Source organism: Camelus ferus, chromosome 5, assembly GCF_009834535.1.
Source record: "Camelus ferus isolate YT-003-E chromosome 5, BCGSAC_Cfer_1.0, whole genome shotgun sequence".
In the NCBI taxonomy this organism is placed as follows: domain Eukaryota; kingdom Metazoa; phylum Chordata; class Mammalia; order Artiodactyla; family Camelidae; genus Camelus; species Camelus ferus.
Genome location: NC_045700.1, coordinates 35934641 through 35957040, shown reverse-complemented (window position 1 = coordinate 35957040; position 22400 = coordinate 35934641). Strand labels below are relative to the sequence as shown.

At 32.9% G+C, this 22400-nt stretch overlaps 1 protein-coding gene across 24 annotated transcripts in view; it reads left to right on the top strand.

Moving 5' to 3' along the window:
* BAZ2B (bromodomain adjacent to zinc finger domain 2B) overlaps nt 1–22400 on the top strand; it is a 290588-nt gene that overhangs the window by 168111 nt on the left and 100077 nt on the right. For 18 of the 24 annotated variants that reach the window (XM_032479524.1, XM_032479525.1, XM_032479527.1 and 15 more), the window contains 3 exons: nt 15421–15609; nt 19957–20124; nt 21063–21256. In XM_032479524.1, the coding sequence (XP_032335415.1) occupies nt 15421–15609; nt 19957–20124; nt 21063–21256 (551 nt within the window). The remainder of the gene's footprint in view (nt 1–15420; nt 15610–19956; nt 20125–21062; nt 21257–22400) is intronic. The other 6 variants (XM_032479547.1, XM_032479543.1, XM_032479533.1 and 3 more) reach the window with 3 other exon arrangements.

Sequence of the window (22400 nt, the reverse complement as noted above, 5' to 3'; positions counted from 1 at the left end):
TTGGCCCATTCATTGTCTGATTTCTCTTCTTTTAAAAGTGAAATGATACAGTGATGAAGGACCTGGCTTTTTTATCTTAAACAATTTGAATCTCCTCAATGTCTTTTAATGTATAGAGACAATAAAACAGAAATTTCATCTTTAAAATGTCAAAACCTCGACAATTCTTTAATGGCCCCTTTGAGGACATTCTGTTGTTTTAAGCAGGTATTTTAATTGGCCTTTTTCTGTCCTCTTCATTAATGATTTATCTATAGGAATTCCTCTGAGTTACAAAGGATTTAATTCCAACCTGCTTTCGAACGTTGAATGATCAGTTAATTTATTTTGAGTCAACACCTTGTCAGGGTCTGGGATTATACCTACCTACAAGTTAGCCTGTTACTATCATAATGCTGGCAGAAGGCATGAGACTCCTGGGTCAGAGATTTTCTTACTATGGCATAGCAAATAGCATAAGCATCATGTTGGCATTGGCTCCCCATGTCTCCCAAGTCCCATGGGGCAACACAGAGGGGCCCAGTGGGATCTTATACATATAGTGAGTTTGTGTTACAGCCAAAGAGTACTGAGCTTAGGCATCTGGCTGCTTTTATAAGTGAAAGTAAAACCACTCTTTGCCTGGAAGGAAATGTCACCTCATCTATCAGGGTTGCGCCCTGCAAATACTGTTGTGAGAAATGGCCCAGTTTTAGAGAGTGGTCAAGGCCTTGCATTCTTGGCATATCCAGCAACGGCATACAGGGATCTTGGAGGATTGCCTCTTACAACACACCTTTAAGTTTATTACAGTAACTTGGATGGAAAATAACACTGCAATATAGATTGATTAATCTAAGGCTATCTATATATAATAAGTCTTGGTCTTATCAGGATAGTTATAGTTCTTTTACCTTTAAAGTATAATTTTTAAAAAATAACTTGCCTACTAAATAAATTTGGGACAGCTTTCAATAAATATATTGGCACAATAAACAAAACAATTAACTAAAATATCAAAAGATAGGCTTTAAAAAGTATAAAAGTATTAGCTGAAGAAAGCCATGGATATTGAACAAAGAACTTAATTAGCTGCTAAGAATAAAAAGAAAACATAATGGGTTACATGGCTCACATACTACTGCCAGTAAACATATCAGTTCCTCAGGGAAAACTTTTTCTGGCCCTGAGTGGTGTGGGGAATATACCACCAGAACCTTTGTATAAAAGGCCACATGATGCACTCTCTCTCTCTCTCTCTCTATATATATATATATATGCAGATTTTCAGACATCATTTCACATATTGTCTCTGAGTAAAAGTTTAAAGAATAGTATTTAAGCATAGTTTCTCAGTTAAACTTTACAGAGATTTGTTTGAGATTTGTGGTCATTTGACCTAATACAAATGTAGAACTTTGAGAAATTTCAGTGATAGTTAAACTGTGCCATAGAGCAGAGGTTTTCAATCCATTTTTTCAGGTAGAACCCTTCAAACTAATGCTTGTAAAAATCCTGAATGTATAAAACTGATGAACTGTTTAAAGCTTCTCTGGTTACAGCTGGAGTATGTCTACTTTCCTTTTAAAGTTAGAGACTGATTTATATATTTATCTTAATTGTAGACCTAACTCTGCAGAAGTGTGCCAAATCATGGTATATTGAGGAAATTGCATGTTGGTCAGTAAGGCCTCAACTTAGGGTATGTGTCAGTTATGACAGTGATTAACTGTGAATAGGAACACATGGCAGATAAACACACCAGTCCATAGACAGGCAGTCCTGAGGTGGTTAATGTCATCATGGACCTAGGCTCCTAATTTTTATACCCTGTCTTTCTAAGGTATGGGACTTTCATGCTCATGTGTGTATCTTATGGCTGTTACAGGCTGATCCACTTACAGCACTGTTTTCCAGGAAGAAGGTGGAGTGGAAGAGGACAAAAGTTATATGCTAGCTTATTTTGGCCCCTTTTAAATAAGAGCTTTCCCAGAAACCCAATCCAGAGATTTCCACTTACATCTCCTTTGTCATAACTATATAAATGGTACTCTCAGCTTCAAGGAAGGCCAGTTTGTAGCTAAGCATATTGCCATCCTAAAGAAAATAGAGGTTGTTAGTAAGGAATAAGGAGAAAACTATCCAGATACTGGATACTCAGTGTCTGCTATGGCTAAGTGGAACTGAGGGACAGAAGGTCAAGCTGGGGAGTAGGCTAAGGTCAGATCATTTAGAACTTCATGTGCCATGTGCTTAGGAGTGTAGACAGAATGATGTATTGATTAAAAGCAAGAACTTCATAATTGAAAGGCCCTGAAATTGAATCTTGGCGTGTCCACTTATTAGCTATGTGAATTTGGGTCAATTACCCCTTTCTGAGCTTTGGCTGCCTCATTTAAAAAATAAATATAATAATACTCATTTTATAAGGATAAATGAGATAATGCCTGACATATAGTAAGTGCCTAGTAAATTTGAACCATTATTTTTATTCATACTTGATCAAGTGAAAAGGTTTTCATGCTTTGAAAATTATAGCTCTAGCAGCATATAGAGCATCAGTTTGCAATGAGGATGGAACTAGAGGCAAAGATCTTTAGAAGGTTCTTATATTTATCTGGGTAAGAAATGATAAGGGCCAAAATTAAGGAGTTACTGGAGATGAAGAAAGAAACAAGGTTCCAGAGATATTTTACGAGTAGATTCTTATGGGTTATAATGATTGAATTTGGACAAAGTGATGTTTAGAGAGAGAGAAGCCCAATGTGATCTGGATAACTGGGAAAAGGGTGATGTAATGAAAAATGTGGAGGAATAATACATTTTAAAGGGTAAAAGGCCTGTTTATCCTTTTGCGTGTGACATTTGAATGGAATATGTATCCATGTATATATATAGCCACACTACTCCTGATAAATATTTGAGTTGTTTCCAACTTTTGCCAATTACAAAATATGTTATTACCATCATTATACATGGGTCTTAATGCATACATTTCTGAAGATATCTTCAGCTTTACCAGTAGTACCAATTTATTTTCTTATCAGCTGTATAATTCCTGATGCTTATCATCTGTGTTGACACTTGTCATTGTCAGACTTTTTGATTTTTGTCAATGATGAATATGAAATAGTGTCCATTAAGTTGCCTTTTAATAAGTTTGTAGTCTTTTGGGTTTCCTTTTTTTTGAAGTGATTGTTTACAGTTTTGGTGCATGTTTCTACTGAGTTGTAATATTTTTCTTACAGATTTGTGAGTTCTTTTTATATTTTGGATACTGGTCCTTTTTTCAGTTATTTTTGTGGGAGATAGCTTTTACACATTATATGTCTTTTTAATTCTATATTGTCTTTTGAATAGAACTTCCAATTTTAATGTAGTCTGATTTATCAGTATTTTTATTTATGGTTATGTTTTTTACTTTTCTGAGAAATTCTCCTCTACCTCCAAGGTTATGCATCCATCTATATTTTGAAGACTTCACTTACCTCTCATTTAATATTACTTTGAAAAGTGTGTGGTTATCAGATATCAGGCCAGTCGTGACAGACTGAATTGACTTTTTGGCTTTGGAACTATCACCAGGTAGGGTTGTTGGTTGATGTATCAGTGAGTTCACACTGGAGATAACATAAACCACTAATGCTGTTTTAAGCAGAAAGATTTAATACAAGGAATTAGTATTATAAAACTTATAAAATTTTTGAGGAGCTGGCCCCTGGCCCCCATGAATGATTTCAGAGCATTACTGTTGAATTGACCTGCTTGAGGAAAGTACCTTCAGTTCAGTCAGGACACCACTGTTCTAACTGATGGCTCTGTGGATCATACCACCTCAGCTACAATCCGAGTGATCAGGAACCACTGACATAACTGTCTCCAGGGCTGTTCTGTGCTGCCTTCTAGATCTACACCAGCAAAAAGGACACTTCATGTGCTACCAGTCTGCCAGCTTCACTCAGTTAATCCATCAGTGCCAAATACATCTGACTGGCAGAATCTAAATTATATCCAGAATCCGGGATGCAAGAGAGACTGGTATATGTACTTTTCAGCTTCCCAGCTTCTGCGCCACAGGAAGGTATACTAAAATGAGGTTGGAACAAATGTTAAATGAGCCATTTATCTATCCATTTGAGCTCATCTGGTGTTAGCCTCCTGCCAAATCTCCCCACCTTTGTATTATAATACACTTGTAATATCTATCCATGAGCCTTATTCCAATTTCCATGGTTCTTTTCTTCCGAAAAAAAAAAAAAAACTTCATTAGTGTATCTCATAGCTCATGTATACTTACCAGAAATCTCTTTTGATATACTATTGTATATAATAATATAAATTAAACCAAATAGAATAAGTGCCTTACTCAAAATGATATGGCTCTTAACTTCACAATAGCAAATACCTATCATTTCCTTTTTCAAGATTATAAAAGACTTTGCAAGGACTCCATTCCTTTTATACCGTATCATTAATTTTTCTCTATTTATTGGATCATGTCCATTAGTATAAAAGCATGCTCTTAGTATCCCCCATCTTAAATAATACATACCAAAAGCCCTTCCTTTTTTCACCCCAAACACTTTTCTGGATGTTACCTTTTTTTCCCCCTCCCTTTATAACCAAACTTCTCAAAATAGGGAGCTGCATGTGCTTTGTCCTTTTCCTTGTCTTTCATGTCTATCTCAACCCACACCAATGTCACTTTTCTATCCTCATCTCACTCAGCCTCTCTGAAGAACTGACACAGTCGACCAGTCCTTCCTTCTTGAAAACCTTTTTTAAGGAAAGAGTTTGTGTCAAATTGATATTTCTTCTCTAAAAGTTTGGTAGACTCCACTACAAAGTCTTTGGGGCTGGGAAGGTGGTGGTTGTAGTTTTTTTAAGTGTTGTTGTTTGGAAGATATTAAATCGTGAATTCAACTTTAAAATAGAAATATAAAACTATTTAAGTTATCTTTTTTTCTTTGTGAGTGAGTTTTGGTAGTTGATGTTTTTCAAAGAATTCCTATTTCATCGAAGTCATTAAATTTATGGATACAATGTTGCTCCAAATAGTACCTTATCCGTTGAATGTCTGTAGGATTTATAGTGATAACTTCTCTTTCATTACTAATAATAGTAATTTATGCCTTTTCTCTTTTTCCTTTTGACTAGAGCTTTATAAGTTTTATTAATCTTTTTGATAAACTAGCTTTTGATTTCATTGACTTTTTTCCAATATTCTGTTTCATTGATTTCTGTCATTTATTATTTCCTTCTGGTTTTCCATGGGTGTGATTTCATCTTCTGTTCTCCTTATTTTTTAAAGGGAAAGCTTAGATCATTTATGTTGGACCTTTTTCTTTTTCTTATATATGCATTTAATGCTATAAATTTCCCTTTAAATTACTACTATAGCTGCATCCCACAAATTTTGATATGTTTTAACTTCATTATAATTCTAGTAAAAATATTTCTGTTTTCTTTTGTGAATTCTTCTTTGACTAATAACTTGTTTAAAAGTCAGTAATTTAACATTCAGCTTTTTTAATTGATTACATTTTAGCTTTACTGTGGTCCAAAAAATATAAGCATGATAATCTGTGCTCTGTTTTTTCACTTCCCACTGCTGCTTTTTTTAGACTATTCCCCTGTGGGTCTCCGCTGTGCCTGTGAAAATTGCTGGGTCAGCCAAGTACCTGGCAGAGATGAGTCTCTTTCTCTCTGTGGTTTCCTTGTTCTAACATTACCCCCTGATTTCCAGCTGCTCTGCCAGCTTTGGACTCTGTTCTCTGACACTTTAGGCTTTCTGCTGCCTAAGCTAATCATAGTTAAAGTATGCACTCAGTTAAGAAATACATCAAACTCAACAGATCTGCTGTGTATAGCTCTGTTTTTCTCTATGTTCTCTGCCAGCTATATTGTTGTGATGCTCTTGGAGTCCTCCCCGAATCATGCACAGTATACTTACAGCTAGGCACTCAGAAAGTTTAAGCTCTGAATTTGGGTCTCATTTTTCCTGTGGCTTGATCACTGCCAAGATTTCCCCTTTAAGTTTCCTAATTTCCTGATGTTTTCTTAGCCCTGGAGTCTGACCCCTGGCACCTTTAGTTGATAAGCCTGTTGTTTCATCTTTATAAGCTGTGAGGTTTAGACAGCATTATCAGACCGGAAAGCCACAAAGTCTCACTTCTTACCCCCTCTTATTGCCATTTCCAGATTAAACTTGCCCCTGGCTTTTCTCTGCTTTCAGATGCTTCCCAGTGTCTTTAGTTTTGTTGTTATTTTAAATCAAGTTTTTGTAATTATTTTCTATGGATGACCACTTCACTACTACTACACCATTACCTGAAGTTGATCCCCACACCAAATTTTTTTTTTCATCTAATACTCTAAATATCATATTTCCCACACGGTGATGGTTAAGTGATTGGTTAAGAAAGGCACATGATGCAAGTCAGACTAATCAGAGACAGAGATTCCACTTGGGGATTTTTATTGGAACTAGTAAGGGAGGATGATACACTTTTGTCCCACAAACCTGAAAGGAAGGGACCGTCTGAGGAAGTAGAACCAAGAGAGGAAAGAAAAATTAGGCCCTTAGTAAACTCAGTCACTTTATCTAAAATGAGCCTTTTTAAAGGCTTTTATGTTTTGTGAGCCAATACATTTACCTTTTCACTCAGCCATTTTGAGTTGGGTGTTTGTACTTTTCAACCTAACTGATACACCTTCCGTGATCTAATCTCAACTCAGGATCTCAGATATATTTTCTTTCTGTCTTAGAAGATCTGCATAAGACTGATTGTTTCTCATGCTTTGTCTCAGGTTAAATGTCCTGAGACATTAATTAGAGAAATCTCTGTTCATAATGTCTAGGTAATTTCTCTACTGTTATCTAATTTTGCACCTAATAATTTCCTCCATAGTGTTCTTCACAATTTATAATTATACATGTGGTGGTGTTTTACTTATTTGTCTCTTCTACATTTAAAAGGCAGGAATCATATCTGTTTTCTTTCCTCAGTATGTATCCAGTCAGTGCCTGGCACAAAATATATGCTTAAGAAACAATTGTTGAAGAAAGAAAGAAAAGGAGAGATGAACTTGCAGGAATGGGACTTGAAAATTAGATGATAAATTTACTCTAATAAGTTTTCTAGGCTGTATTATGCTTTTCTCTAATAATACCAAATGTTGATGCAGATTTTAGTTGGAGATGGGCATTATAAGCTACAGAGTAAGGAATCTTAGAAGATCAGTTAACCTTACTGAAGAGGCACTGAATAAATTAAATCCTGAAAGTCCAAAGTTATTAATCAGAACTTCTAATTTAAAAGATAGAAGTTAACGTTTGCAGTCAGCAGAGAATCGTCAAGAGAATGAGACAGGCCTGTTTTGGGAGATAATGTCAAAGTTTGATTTCAATTTCTTTGAGTATTTATATTATAGTATGAATTATTATAACAGTTTTCTTTTTTAGTTGAGTTGTCTATATTGTAGAAATCTATTAGTCATAAATAAAGGTCCTGGAATGTTCAACTATCTAGTTTTTTTTTCCCTCCCAGTGAGTTTATTTAATGAAGGGCTTGATCACAAGGCACCAGATATTTTTAAAATATTATCTTATCTAAATTTTATGAATAGAACTTTGTAGTTTTACTTTAGAATTTTAGCAGTAAATTACTAAAGAAAGGTAATGCCTTCAAATCAATTAAGGACTCTTAAAAATAAACTCAGGGTTATGGATAAAATTGTTTCTTCCTCCCAAAAAAGACATGTTGGAGTCCTAATCCCCTCAGTACCTCAGAATGTGACCTATTTGGAAATAGGGTCCTTACAGAAGTAATCAAATTAAAATGCAGTTATTAGAGTGGGCTCTAAAACAAAACGATGTATCCTTATAAAAGGATATTTTAGACACAGAGATGTGTATAGAGAGAAGCCCATGTGAAGACATGGGGAAAACACCCAAGGTTACCAAAAGATAGGAGAGAAACGTGGAACAGATCATCCCTTTGCACCTTCAGAGGGAGCATGGCCCTGCTCACAACTTGATTTCAGACTTGGAGCCTTCAAAACTGTGAGACAATACATTTCTGTTGTTCCAAGCCACCCAATTTTATCATACTTTGTTATGGTAGCCCCAGCAAATTGATATATGACCTTTATTTGAATGTGCTACCATTTTTGATGATTAGCTATACTTTGCAGGTTGTATACTAGAGGCTGACTTTGCAACGCTGTAAAATATGCTTATAGTTTAAAGAACTAGAAACAAGAGCTTAAAGACATGCTGCAACAAGTTTGTGTAGTAATGAAAGATATGTGTTTTTCAAAGCTGATTTTAATAATTTTTATTCATTATGGGATAACTAAGCCTTTTTATTTTTTGAAACATAAGTAAAATAAGATTTTAGAATGAGATTGTTTTTACAGTTACCTTTTTCTATTTCATTACTAAAATGATGTACCTCTATGTTTGAATGTAGAGGTATGTATAAAATATAGTGCATTTTTAGCATTTAAATCTATGAACTCTAAATCCTTTTATTAGATCTAACAAAAATGCTTTTTTGTAAAAGAGGAACAGCTCCTGTCTTTCAAGAATAGTCTTTTGCCTGAGAATTGATACATCATTTGCTGAACTGAATCAAAAACTTGTTCACATATTCAGTGTTACATAGAGTAGCAGCTTTTCTTCCCAAGGCTACCTAGACTTTTAATGATTTGTTTTCTAATAAAAAGACTGTTTGAAAGGAAAATAGTAACTTTATATAGAATCCTGGCAGATACCAACTTAACCAAATGATCAAAGTTAACATCACCAGTACCACATAGCAACATCATGGACCCCAGAGAAGTTGCACTGAGAAGGACACATTGGTTACTCTTCCCAATAGTGTATATAACCTCTTCTAATCATGAGAAAGCATCAGACAAACCCACGCTGAGAGACATTCTACAAACTACCTGATCAGTGCTCTTTAATGTATCAAGGTCATGAAAGACAAGACTGAGGAACTGTCACAAATTAGAGAAAATTAAGGAGACACAGCAACTAAATGCAATGTGGGATCCTGGATTGGATCTTAGCATAGAAAAAGGACATTAGTGGAAAAACTGATGAGATCTGAATAAATTCTGTAGTTTAGTTAATTAATCAGGGTTAATTTCTTGGCTTTGAATATTGTTTTTTTTTGTCACATAAGATGTGACATAAGGGGAGGTTGGAATTCTGTACTGTTTTTGCAACTCTTCTAAAATAATCTCAAAATAAATACTTAAAAATAAAAATAAAGACTTTATTTCTATACTATGCTTTTTAAATTTTAAAATGTAAAAGTTAACTAGCTGAAAAAGTTATAAGAATAAAGGAATGAAATGAAGATTATTGGGGAGAAATATTCTGTCACCATTAACTATAGAATTCTCTGTTTATTCTTTAATCGAAGTTCAAGTTTATAGAATTTGTACATTTTGAGTGTCAGAATATTTAAACATTAATATATTTAAGAATTTTAGTATGTGGGCCAGTAATTTGAGCATTTCTTTAATTTACAGTAATTTTGCTTTATTACACTCATGAGTTATTGCTAGTTTTAAAGTACTCATATAACCTATATTTGAATGTGTTACCATTTTTGATGATTAGCCGTACTTTGCAGGTTGTATACTAGAGACTGAGTTTGCAGTGCTGTAAAATGTGCTAACAGTTTAAAGAACTAGAGATAAAGAGTTTGAAGACATGTTGCAACCAGTTAGTATAGCAATGAAAGGTTAAAGACATTTTTAGCACACAAAAAACAGTTGTATATGGAATTCTATCATTATAAGCAGTCTCCTTGATTTTTTATAAAAGATTAGATGCTTTAGCATACTTATTTCTTTTTATACATATTTCTTGTAATCATTTTAACTTGCTATCTAGACTTTTCCTGATTGATAGAAGATTTTGTCCATTGGTAGCTTAGGTTCAAGACATTAGTATAGTATTTTTATTATTTTGTTCTTTTGGGGTAAAAACCCTTATTGTATTTTTGCATGAAGTTCATTAATATTAATAAAGATGCTTGCAGTTATCATGCCTTGCAGCTGAGACACTGGCATTTTGTGTAACTGCTTTTAATCATTTATATATAGATCGGCTAGTAGAACTTGAAAAGCTCTGCTAAAAAGTATTCAATTTAATATAATGTAAGTTGAAAATTCAGGCTTTATGGACATATATTATTTTTTATTATGCAGTACATGTACATTGTTACTTCAATTAAAATGGAAACTAAAAAAAAGTTGTCTTCATAATATTGAAACTATCCTTGAAATTTAGTATCTGTAAAAAAGAATAATTATGGTCTTCTAAAACTATTTTCATTTTATGATGTAATTTATCAGTTTGCAAATGTTTTCTCTGAGCAAAATTTAAGAATTTTAATTATGACAGGTTTTTATTTAGGAGGATTTCCTAATATTAGGTGTAGTAATGTAGAAAAAAGTTATTTCTCCAAAGCTAGAGCATTCTAACATCCAAATAATTTAATTTGGTTGTCATAAATTTAATAGAGCCAGTTTGTCTTGTTGTATTTTATTTCCTGTAAGAAGATACTCTGATTTTTTGTTAATACAGAATATGCTTTGTTTTCAGTGTAGTTATAGAGTTCTCCAATCAATGAGCAAAAATCTCATTGTGAACAGTAGCTTGTAGTTTCAAGACAGTTGGAGGCGGCTAAGGGTATTGTCCTGGCAATGGAACCAAGGGTGTAATCTAAACAGCACCCCCTGCTGTATAAGAAAATTAAAGCCACAACATAGATGTTATTAAATCAGCTTCTAATTGCCCAAAGAGCTTAACATTGTGAATGCTTTTTATAATTGGAGCAAAGAAAAAAAGTGAGAAGTATTTTTACCATTTAAAGAATGACTCCTGGTTATTATAGCTTTTTAAAAGAAGAGAGAAACAAAGAATTGAAAACTACCATTTTAGAGTTATCCACAGAAGGTATTATGAAGTATTGTCCCTGCAACTGCTAACAGTTTGTTTTATGCAGTGTTTTGCAGAGAGTAAAAATGATTAAGAAATGACTCTTTCCTTCATAACCTTATCCCCTAGTAATGGTATGATAAAAGACAGATTGTGAATTATCATGAGTGTTCAAAGGAGACCCAAAACATATCTGCCTGAGAGATTCATGAATACTTCTTGGCAATATATTTTTAGATGATTATGAAAGGATAGTTAGGATTATAAAAGGCAAAAGAAGTCATTGAGCATGTTATATAAACATGGAGAGTTTGAAGTAGAAGAAATAATGTGATCAAAAATACAACAGTGGTGTTGTATTAAGCACTTATTAAGCACCTATTGTGTTTCAGATTATGCTAAATATTGGGGATACCAGTATGAATGAGATTCAGTTTTTGTTCTTCAAGGAGTTAAAATCCTAGCTTAGAATTGATGTGCATAGAAGTGATAGTTAAAACAGTTGGAAGCACATGAAATGACTGAATAATAAAGCATAAAGAGAAAAAAGACATAGTTGGACAAAATATTTAGGAATGCTTACATTTAGAAAAGAAAATTCAATAGAGCAAACAGTAGTTATTATTTTAAAATATAGTTAAGAACAGCATCAAAATAGTTCCATGACCTGGAGCTTAAGGATGAACATGGGTTTTATAAGGAAGAGGCAATCAGCAATGCCAGATTTATAGAGAGAGGTTAAGAATGAGAAGAGCACAGATTAGTGGAATCTAGTGATTAGGAAAACTTAAGTCCGTTTGCAGACAAAGTGGAAGGGAGGGTTGGGCTTGTCACAAATATTAAAGATTCTGAGAAGCGAGGAGGAAGTAGACATACAAGTATAAGAATTTTCTTTCAAGATTAACCAGGAGAAATGGTGAGATAGAATGGAGAGAGAAGGAAATAGATAGGGTCATAGGAGTGGTAGAAGATTGGGAGAGACAAAAGGTCATGCTGCAAAATAAGGAAATGGAAATGTGGACATTGTAGTTAGACTAAAACTTTAAAGAGTGTAAGATCTTGGATATGGTAGAATTTTGTGTGATCAATTCCAACATGTGACCTAAATGGAATCAAGGAGAAATAAAAGGCCAAATGGTAATTTAAAAAAAAATAGGACTAGGGGTTGGTGAAGTAAGGCAAAAGGAAACTAGTGAGACGCATCTTTGCAAGTTTAAATGAAGATTCAACATAACCTCCTATTCTGATGAAGGCCTTGGGAATCAGTCCCATGGGTGTGCCTCTTCTGCTCTTAATGAGTAATAAATTGATTCATTCAGCAGATATTTATTGTATGTATACGATGTACAAGACATTGTTTTAGGTATTTAGGATCTGTTACTGAGTCCTGTATGACGTACCAGTTTATAATATTAAAATATTAGCTAAGTTGTTTAATACATTGTGGGGTAAAAACAGTCTTACACTATTTAAATTATGTTCAAACCATGAATTCCTTGAGGCTAGGGGTTATGTCTTATAATCTAGTATGCTAATTACTAAACATGACAACTGGTACTTAATAGATACGTTCATGAAGTGTCTGAATTACTAAAAACTGTTGAATAAAGAACAGAATAATTCTGGAAGATTTTTACATGAAAGTGTAACTTTTTTCTTAAAGGTGGTGGGAAAATAATACTGAAATTATTTATATATAGTATTATAGAACCTCTTATGAGAAAGATATACTTTTTTTGTAATATCACTGACTTCTAGATTCTTGCTATATAGGCCAAAAATTTAGCAAAGATTATTTAATGTAGTATGAAATTATTTCCCTTCTGTGGTATAACACTGTCCATATATAGCAGAGGAAGTCTCTAATGTATATTTTTAATAATGCATGGTATCACTATAATCATTATAATGTGGTCCTAGTCTTCTTTAGTATACAAAAGTGAATTTTTTTTCTTACCAACAAGGAGTAGGCCTTATAGATTCCATTGTCACTTGAGTGCTTTCTATGCTTTAATCATCTTCAACAAGAGTTTTGTAAGAAAGAATAAGAAAATAGAGTTAGGTAACTTCTTCGTAATTTTACCAGGCATGGATACAACTCTGTGTACAAGACTGTAATTTTTAGTTTCCATTTGAATCTATGGTGAATAAAGCTCATATTTTGTTGAAATTTTCTGCTCAGCTCTTTCTAGATACCACTGTTTACAGTTAAAAAAGAACTTTTTTTGTTATCAAATTGTTTAAGATTGGCTTTTAATTACTGCTGCAAGAGTGACAAACTTCATTTAGGTATTACTCATGTTTTCTGTTCATATGACTCCAAAGTTTAAGCTCATTTACTTCTTTACAGTAAGAAAATTAATGTTTTAACTATATGTCTAAGAATGCTGCTTACTACCAATCAGTTAGCTATTGTAGAAGTATTTCTATCAGTTTCTGACCCTTAATAATTTCAATGTTTTGAATTTTTATAATATTTTGTTATATTTGACAAATGTAATTTAAGAATAATTATTTTTTCAAATATAAATGAAAATTGATTCTAAAACCCAGAAGCTGGAATATTCAGTTCAGTTTGCTTATCAAGAAAACTAATGTAGAAAGAAATGTAACTGATCATAGTATGTTTATAAATAAAACATCTGATTAAGGACATCTGATTCAGGAAGTTGAATTGATTAGTGAGAACTGGGGATTTTATATGGATTCACATGTGAAAATAATACTGGTTCTTAATGTTACAGGCTCATTTTTTAAGAAAAATTAGCTAAGTTTTCGAGAATTTGTATCCCCCCCCAAAAAAAAAAATTTATACAGTCTTTCTGGTGCCATAGCACTAGTCTTAAAAATAGTGATACTTGAGTAACCTCCTTTTTTCCAGTAGCATGTCCTATTTTGCTTTGACTCAGCTTCAGTGCTAATGCAGTCTAGAACTCTGCACAAAAGTACCAAATTCACAAATTTTCTGTTTAGGCTTTGGTGAAAAGAACAAAGATTGGCTGACTTAGAAAATATAACCAAGTTTGTGTCCTTCCCTTGTCCTCCACCCTCAGTTTCTTTGTGGGCCTGCCTTGTAAAGGCACTTTGAGGATCTTCCCTGTATGATCTACTTATTGTTTTGTTATAGTGGGACCTCAGCCCTCAATCAGAACTTTTTACCTTATAGGCTGATACAAGACCTTTTGATTAAATCTATTTTAATCTTAATACTTCAATAAAAAATATAGTGTTATTTTAGTAAAGAATGTAGGGTTTATTTTAGTCAGTGAGCATACACTTTGACCTCTTTGGTGACTTCCTCTTAGTTTTCAGAGAATAAAAAAAGCAAAGAGGAGAGGTTTTGTTGATAACTAAATGATAGCAAAAAGTGTGCTTATTTTTAACTACATTTTAAAATTTATTTCAAATATATTGTGCTGAAACTAAATTGCAATGCATAGTCAGGTCTGATATAAAGAGGGGATAATAAGGAAGCCTTGCATTTATTTTAACACAGCACAGTACCTTTCACACAGTAAATTCTTAAGGTAGCCTGGAGTATGGGTTTTGATGTTCTGTTTTTATAGTATCAAACCAGGGAAGCTTAATTCTTTCCTAGAAATAAAAGGAAGATTTCCAAGTATTAACAAATCTTCTGCCAAATCCCTACAAACTATGAAAAATAAGTTCTTTTTTTGATTGTATAACACTTCAACTTGGGGTTATGACACTTAGTTCTTAAAGTCTTTTAGAGTAAGAGTAGAGATTGAAAACTCACACATTTGAATTGAATGTGAACTTTCTATCAGGAAGTTTCAAAATGATTTTTATATTGATAAGCACTTTTGGATGCACTTAGAAATAAATTAAATCTTTTTATTTAATCTAGTTATTTATTAAATCTTTATGTTGTTGGATATATTGCTTCATCAGCCTAGAATATAATCCCTTTTTGGTATCAACTATCTTCACCTAAAAGATGTTGGTTAGAGAACATACCTTCTTTAATTCTGGCACATGGAAAGTAAGAACTCTTTCCCTAGAGTGTATGACAATTTGAGTAATGACCTGGTGACAGATTCTGGGTTTATTTTCTTGATTTTCAACTTTATACTAATAGGATGTTTTTATCTTCCTTCTTATCAGTAGAAAAATTTGACAGTATGTTAATGTACATGTATTAGCAGAAAGTTTGCCTCACTTCTGCAGGTCAGATTTTATAATTAGTGAAAATTATTTACTTAAGGCATTTTCTGAGATCTCAAAATTCAAAGTAAATAAGGTTATACGATTCATTTTAATTATTTTTAGAGTACTTTCATGTTTCTAGAAACATCTTATTCTATAGGGTTTGAAGAACAGAAATGCAAAGGAAAAAATGTATAATAAAAATTTAATGGATAAGAAATTATTATAAATTTTAAACTATGAACGCTGAAATCAGATAAATCTCACCTGTTTTTATAGTACAACTTTAAGTGTGTTTTTTTCCCTCCCAGGACATTTATTCAGAGCAGCTGGGGATCAACCGTTTAACCTGTCCACAGTGTCGAGTGCCTTCCCAATGGTCAGCCACCCAGTCTTTGGTCTACATTCAGCCAGCTCAGGGCATTCAGAATTTGGTGGTTTGGGGACACTTGGTACACCCACAGCCTTAGCCGCACATCCCCAACTAGCGTCTTTTCCAGGTAAACATCTGTTATAAACAGTGTTCAAGGAAAGGAGGAAAGCTTGAAAATGTTCAAGCATTAATTTGTTTATTAAATTGAACAAAAGGAATAGTCTAATGCCTGGTATATTAAAACTCTTGTGCAAGAATTGGCTCACCTTTTTACATGCAAAACGAAAGTACACTATATGTGCTAGATGGCAATGCAGTTAATTAGGTATTCAAGTGTTGAGCTAGAGAAATAGACATCTGCCACAAAAGTGAATATTTAGGCCAAGTTTTTCTCATGCTTTTTATTGAAGTAGAAAAGTGTATGTATTGGAAGTGTAGAGCTTGATGAATTTTTCTCAGTTTTATTATTTAACTTACAATGGAAAACTAAGGTCCAGTTCTTATAAGGAATATACTTTTATTTTGAGTTCTCATTTCTCTGTATTTTGTAAGTAAGATGAACTTGGCTCTTAGATTTCTATTTTTTCCTTACTTCATTAAAGCAGCCATAGATTTGAACCACTTACATGGCAAGATGGCCAGAATTATCTCAAATTCTACAGATTATGAGAATTCAGGAGTTCAGTAAGAGCAATTTAATCTTAACTTAAACATGCTATAATTTGTCTTGTTATATTATTTTGAAAGTCTAAACTTTAATGTGTTTCCAGTGATTAACTTTATTAAATTTAAGTAAAGGATGCATGATTTAGTGTTAATGTAAAAAAGTTTACAAATTAGAGCATAATTCAGAGACAAATAGATCTGAATTTAAATCTGGCTTTGCTACCTTTTAGCTGCGTGACCTTGATTGAACAAGTAATTTGACCTCTCAGCCTCAATTTTCTCATCTGAAAAATGAGGATAATGATAATAATGATAGTGTCTGCCTCTTGGGGTTCTTGTGAAGATTAAAGGAAATAAGCCATGCTCAGTGTTGAATGCAGTATTCAGTTTACATAATCAGTATATAATTGGTAGCCATCATTTTTTTTCTCTTGTCAAGTGCTTATTTAAAAGGAAACAAATATCTTGTTTGAATTATATGTGTAGAGTGGAAAGATGGTTAAATGTATATTTCAAGTATTATTTCGTTAAGTCATATTATTTCTTTAATTCAGAGAGGGATTGGTGAGGAGGAGTAATATGGCTAAAAAAGTTCAAATCTTAAACTAAGTCTTAACATTTGCTTTGAAAATAGTGTAGGAATTTATTTCACAGTCAGTTTTAAGCATGGTTTCTTAGCAAATGAGCATTCAATAGATGTTCAGTAAAACATAGGATTGCTAAATAAAAATCAAAATAGATAATAGTAATACAGATAGTTACTAGTATCTTAAATTTTTTAAAGTGTTTTATCATAGTTTATTATATTTGATATAGACTGATATATATATATATAGTATTACTTTTGAGCATTTTTAAAATACAATGTAATTATTGTACTATTAAAATCAAATACTTTCTGCACTGGAAAAGTCAACAGGTGTAAAGAGTTACTCATCTTGACTTCAGTAATATTGATACTTCCACTGCATAGAAAAAAAATCTAATAACTTCCCTAGCCTATATAAACTATTCACTCATTCATTTATTATACAAAGTTCTTTGAGTATCTGCTATTTTCTGTGCACTAACCCAAGCCCTGAGGAATACACTAACATAGTATTTGTTATGTTGCTTATAGTTTTAGGGATATGGATAAACAATTACAAGACAGAGTCTTTAGTGGTAAAAGTATGCCTTCGTAAGCATACATTTTTGCCAAATGAACAGACTATGCCTAGTTTTAGAGGATTCGTTTGTTTAAATTGTATATTTTATATAATAACTTAAATTTAAATTCTCTATAATTGGCTTTATTCAAAAGGGTAACCAAAATGCCAAAATTTTTAAATGACTTACTAAATAATGAGAACACACAAGAAGAAATTGCTAGGAATTTTAAATGAAGAATAGTTTATTTTTAAATATTATACACTTAATTAGTCTACATTTCAGGTGATTAAATCAACATGCAAAATTACTTAACAGATACTACTATAATAAAAATATTCCCATTTTATGTTGAAATAGTATTTCATGGTAATTTCTTTTAAAATACTTATAATTTTTAATCATTATGTTTTTATATTATATTATCATAAAGTTTTGTAAAGTATCTGGCTCAATCAAGTATGAAAGATTTAAAAATTCTGCCATGTCTTCTAGATTCAAATTGAGATTCAATATATCCTCTGAAACATTAGAATCTTCCAGTTGAATATGATTAATGTTGCTTACTATGCTGTTACCACCTTTGAATGCACTGAGAAATTCATCATGTCCTGGTTTATGTAATTCTTATTTTGTATATTTCATTTTATCAACAAGGTAGTTTATGAGTGAATAAATTTTGTTTTTTATTTTCTTAAATTTGAAAGATAAATAAGCTCATCACTTAACAAAAATTCTATTATTTCCCATGAAATTTTAGATGTTTGTGAAGTCTGATCAGAAGCTCTACCATTTTCATCTTTTTATTTGATTGATTTTATTTACTTGTTTTTTTTTACTCATGGTGTCACCTTATTTATAATATACACATTTTCTAATTTTTTTTCTAATCCCTATTGTGTGCTCATTCACCATCGACATTCTAAAGTACATTTTTATGTTTTTTTCTGAGTTTATGTCTAAAATATTTGAGTGTTACTACACTTTGATTACCTTACTGATTTGTTTGTTGTCTACAAAGTCTGTACATTCAACTGTAATGCTTTAATTATGGACTCTGTTTTAAGTAATATAAATATTTCAGGAAACCTCAGTTCTTTTTTATCAGCTATGTGGAACCTAGTTTTCAAACCTGTAAATAACAGTAGATTCCAGCTGTGCTGATACAAGCCCCAAATGCATAGTTTTTCTTCCCATCTAAATACAGTTCTTTCATCTAAACAGTAGATAAATGATTAATGGTTTTGTATAGTTATTCTTGGTTCAGTTCCCATCATTCAGGCACTGCTGAATATACATTGGTGTCATTTCACTAGCAGCGCCTTCCTGCAGTGCAGAAGAATAGATTTTGCAGTTTTCTGCTTATACTGTTTTTTAGACCTTTCAAAATGTCAGCTACCATGAACATTTCGCTTTTTTTTAACTAAATTTAGTCTTTAGATAATGAAGGTGCACACTGCTTTGCATCTTATTTTTAATGAAGAAATATTCCTAGAAAAGCTTTAACGATCATATTATAATATAATACACTAACAATATTGAATTTTTCCCATACTATATCATTGAGGGTTTTTCTTCTAATTTTTTTGTGGTTGTCACGATCGATGAAAAGTATACCATATATCTTGGAAGGTTAGCGTGAAAGGTAATAACTGATTGGTTATCTGGCTGGTTAGCCAATTGGAAAATATTCTCTCTGAGATTTTAGATGGGGCAATACAAGACTTTCCTTTTGATTATTTTCAAATCTCTTCTTAATCTTCACCCTTCCCTGAATAATATATTTTATAAAATTTGGCCTCTCTCCTTTTATAAAAGTTTTAACTAAAAGCCACTGTTTGAATATCTAAATTGCATTTGATGATTTTCTACCATTTAGTCAGTTTACATTGATAAAACAATCATTGTTATCTGTAATTGATGAGGGGAAGTATAAATAAAATTCAGGCTTTCTTAATTTAGGGAAGAAACTTTAAAAATCTTTCATATTTTAATGTGACTTAACTTGTTTTGGAAATCTTTGAAGCACTTTTCATTTCTTAGACCCAAAAAAAAGGAAGAAAGGCTTACTCATTTTGCCATCATTATTATTTTGTTTGAGTATAGAATGTTTTCTTCCATAAAAACACTTGAGGTATGCTGGATTACAGTGGTCTTTGTATTATTATTTAAACCACCTGATTTATCAAAGCCAGATTTATTTTGTATGTAATTGGAGGATATTCTTAACATAAGTTGTAGATAATAACCTTAAGTTCTAAGGATTTAAAATAGATGAGTATATTCCTATATATTCTATTTCTTTATTAATTTAGAAAAATTATTATGTAAGTCATCAAAGAGTCAAATAGTTCTTTAATATTCCAACTGTCCCATTTTATTTTTAAAACCATAGACTAACTTGTTCTTCCTAAACTTGAACTCAAGGAAGATGCTAAGTAAAGATGTTTGGATACTGTCTTAATGAGAGAAATGATGAGTACATAACTGCTAATCAGCTGTCTTACAGTTGGAAGGATAATCAGAACTACGTATAATTTAGCAATTCTAATCCAAGATGAAACTTGAATTTTTTTTCAGGAATGAAATATAAAAAGCACTGTAAAGTAACTAGGAAATTAATTCAAGTCTTTTTGCTTGTTTGGTGTTTGATTTTGAGGTGCAGAATGGTGGCGAACAACGGATGTTCATACTCGTGCAGGGGCAACCTTCTTTCCCCCGTTACTGGGAATCCCACCACTGTTTGCTCCTCCAGCCCAGAATCATGATTCTTCTTCATTCCATTCAAGGACTTCAGGAAAAAGTAACCGAAATGGTCCTGAAAAAGGTATCCATGTTAAAACTTAAGTGAAGTAGTACAAATCCTCCATTCTAGTACCTGTTTTCGGTAGAGTTCAGGTTTAATAACAGTTATAGAGCATTGTGCTAGACACTTTCACACTTGTCCTTATAATCACTCTTTGAGACTAGCAGCATTCTTGTTTTGCAGCCAAGGTAAAATAAGTTATTCAAGGAAATACTGCTTACGTGTCGACTTTGTATAACAGAATTTGAACCCAGGATTTCTAACTCCCAGCTTGACTTACTGCTTTTTCCTCTGTATCTCAGTACCTCCTTTGTGTAATTCAATATAATATATTACTTCTTCTGTAATTAAGTATTAAATTCATTAAAACTAATATTTTAGTACTCCTTTTTCTTTTAAATTACCATTATTATTTTTATAGTTGATAACTGTTGTTGGAATACATTTGCAAATATAATATCATTTTAGATGGGTTATTCTCCTTTTCACTTATGTGTTTGTGGCGTTTGCTCTGAAGGGGAGGATACTTGCATTTAATTATCTTTCTAAACACTTTTTAATTGAGTGAAATTCACATAAATATAAAATTAACCATTTTAAAGTCAACAGTTCGGTGACATTTAATGTATTCTCAGTGTTGTGCAACAACCACCTCTATCTAGTTTCAAAACGTTTTCATCACCCCAAGAGGAAACCTCATACCCATGAAGGAGTTTCTCCCTATTATTCTCTCTCCCAGTCCCTGGCAACCACTAGCTTGCATTCTATCTCTGTGGATTTACTTATTGTGAATATCTCATATAGATGGACTCACACAATATGTGACCTTTTGTGTCTGGCTTCTTTCACTTAGCATAATGTTTTCAAGAGTCATTCACATTGTAGCATATATCATTACTTTATTCCTTTATAAGGCTGAATAATATTCTCTTGTATAAACATTTATTTTTATTTTCGAGGTGTAAATGGGTCAATAAATGGAAACAGTACATCATCTGTATCTGGTATCAACACATCTGTACTATCTACTACTGCTTCAAGTTCTGTGGGCCAAACTAAAAGTATAAGCTCAGGTGGAGGAAATCGAAAATGTAGTCAGGAGCAAAACAAATCCCAGCCTTTGGATGCTAGAGCTGACAAAATCAAAGATAAGGTAAGTTATTCCTTGAAGGACAAACATATAACAGTTCTGCGTATAAGTATTCTAAAGGTCAAACCACCTGAATCTATGGAATAACTTTTTATGAATTATCAATTCCTGTTTTTCCAGATATTTATTTTATGGAGTGGTTTTAATATTACATATCTTAAAATATTAAAGCTACCAGCACCAGTATAAATAATACAAATAGTAATAATAGCTAAGATGTATTGAGAACTTAATTCATACCAGCTCTGCTCTAACTGCTTTGCATGTAATGTCTATTTCTGTTTTCCCTATGCTCCTTGTGAGGTAGGTACTGTTATTACAAATGGGGAAAAAGAGCCCCAAAATAGTTGGTCATTAAGGAGTTAGGATTTGAAGTCAGGCAGGTTAACTCCAGAGCTCATGCTTTAGGACAACAAAAACAAAAAATCTTTCATTATTGAGAATTTCAAATATACAAAGTTAGATAGACTAGCATAATAATCCTGTGTACCCATTATTCAATTTCAACAGTTACTACCTTGTGGCCAATTTTATTTCATCATAACCCCAACTGTGCAGGTTATCAATTTAATGCTTCTCAGCTCTGAATTCACCCTTTTCTCCTTTGCCAGTGGGCACAATGTTAGACCTTGTCCATAGAGGATCCTGGAGAAAAGTGGGGAGGAAAGGGTTTCTGTTCCTGGTTAAAGTGTTTTCTTCTTCTTATACTGTGGCTGTCAGTGGGTGGCTTCCTCACCAGCTGGCAGCTGTTCTGCCCGTGGAGTTCAGGAGACTCAGTATTGCACACCGTCTAGGGAGTTTCACAGACATCCCAGCAGGCAGCTTATTAGTGAGCTTCACTGGGATGCCAGTGGTTGGCTTTCTAGCCAATTTTACTAGCACCCTTGCTGGCAGGATCCCAGCAAGTTTTTCTGGCACTCCAGCAGGTAGTGTTTTTTGTGTACCAGACTTGATCTGTCATACCTCAGTGAGCTTCTCTGCCATCCAGTGGTCAACAGCTGCATCCTTTCTGGCAAAGTCTGAAGCGCAGCCTTGGGTGAATGGGGGGTTGGAGGAGAGAGACCCTTTTCCAAGTTTTTCTTCATTTTGGTACTCTACCTCAGTCCTACAGGAAGTGGCTATTCCCTACATCTGCTATTCTAGTATT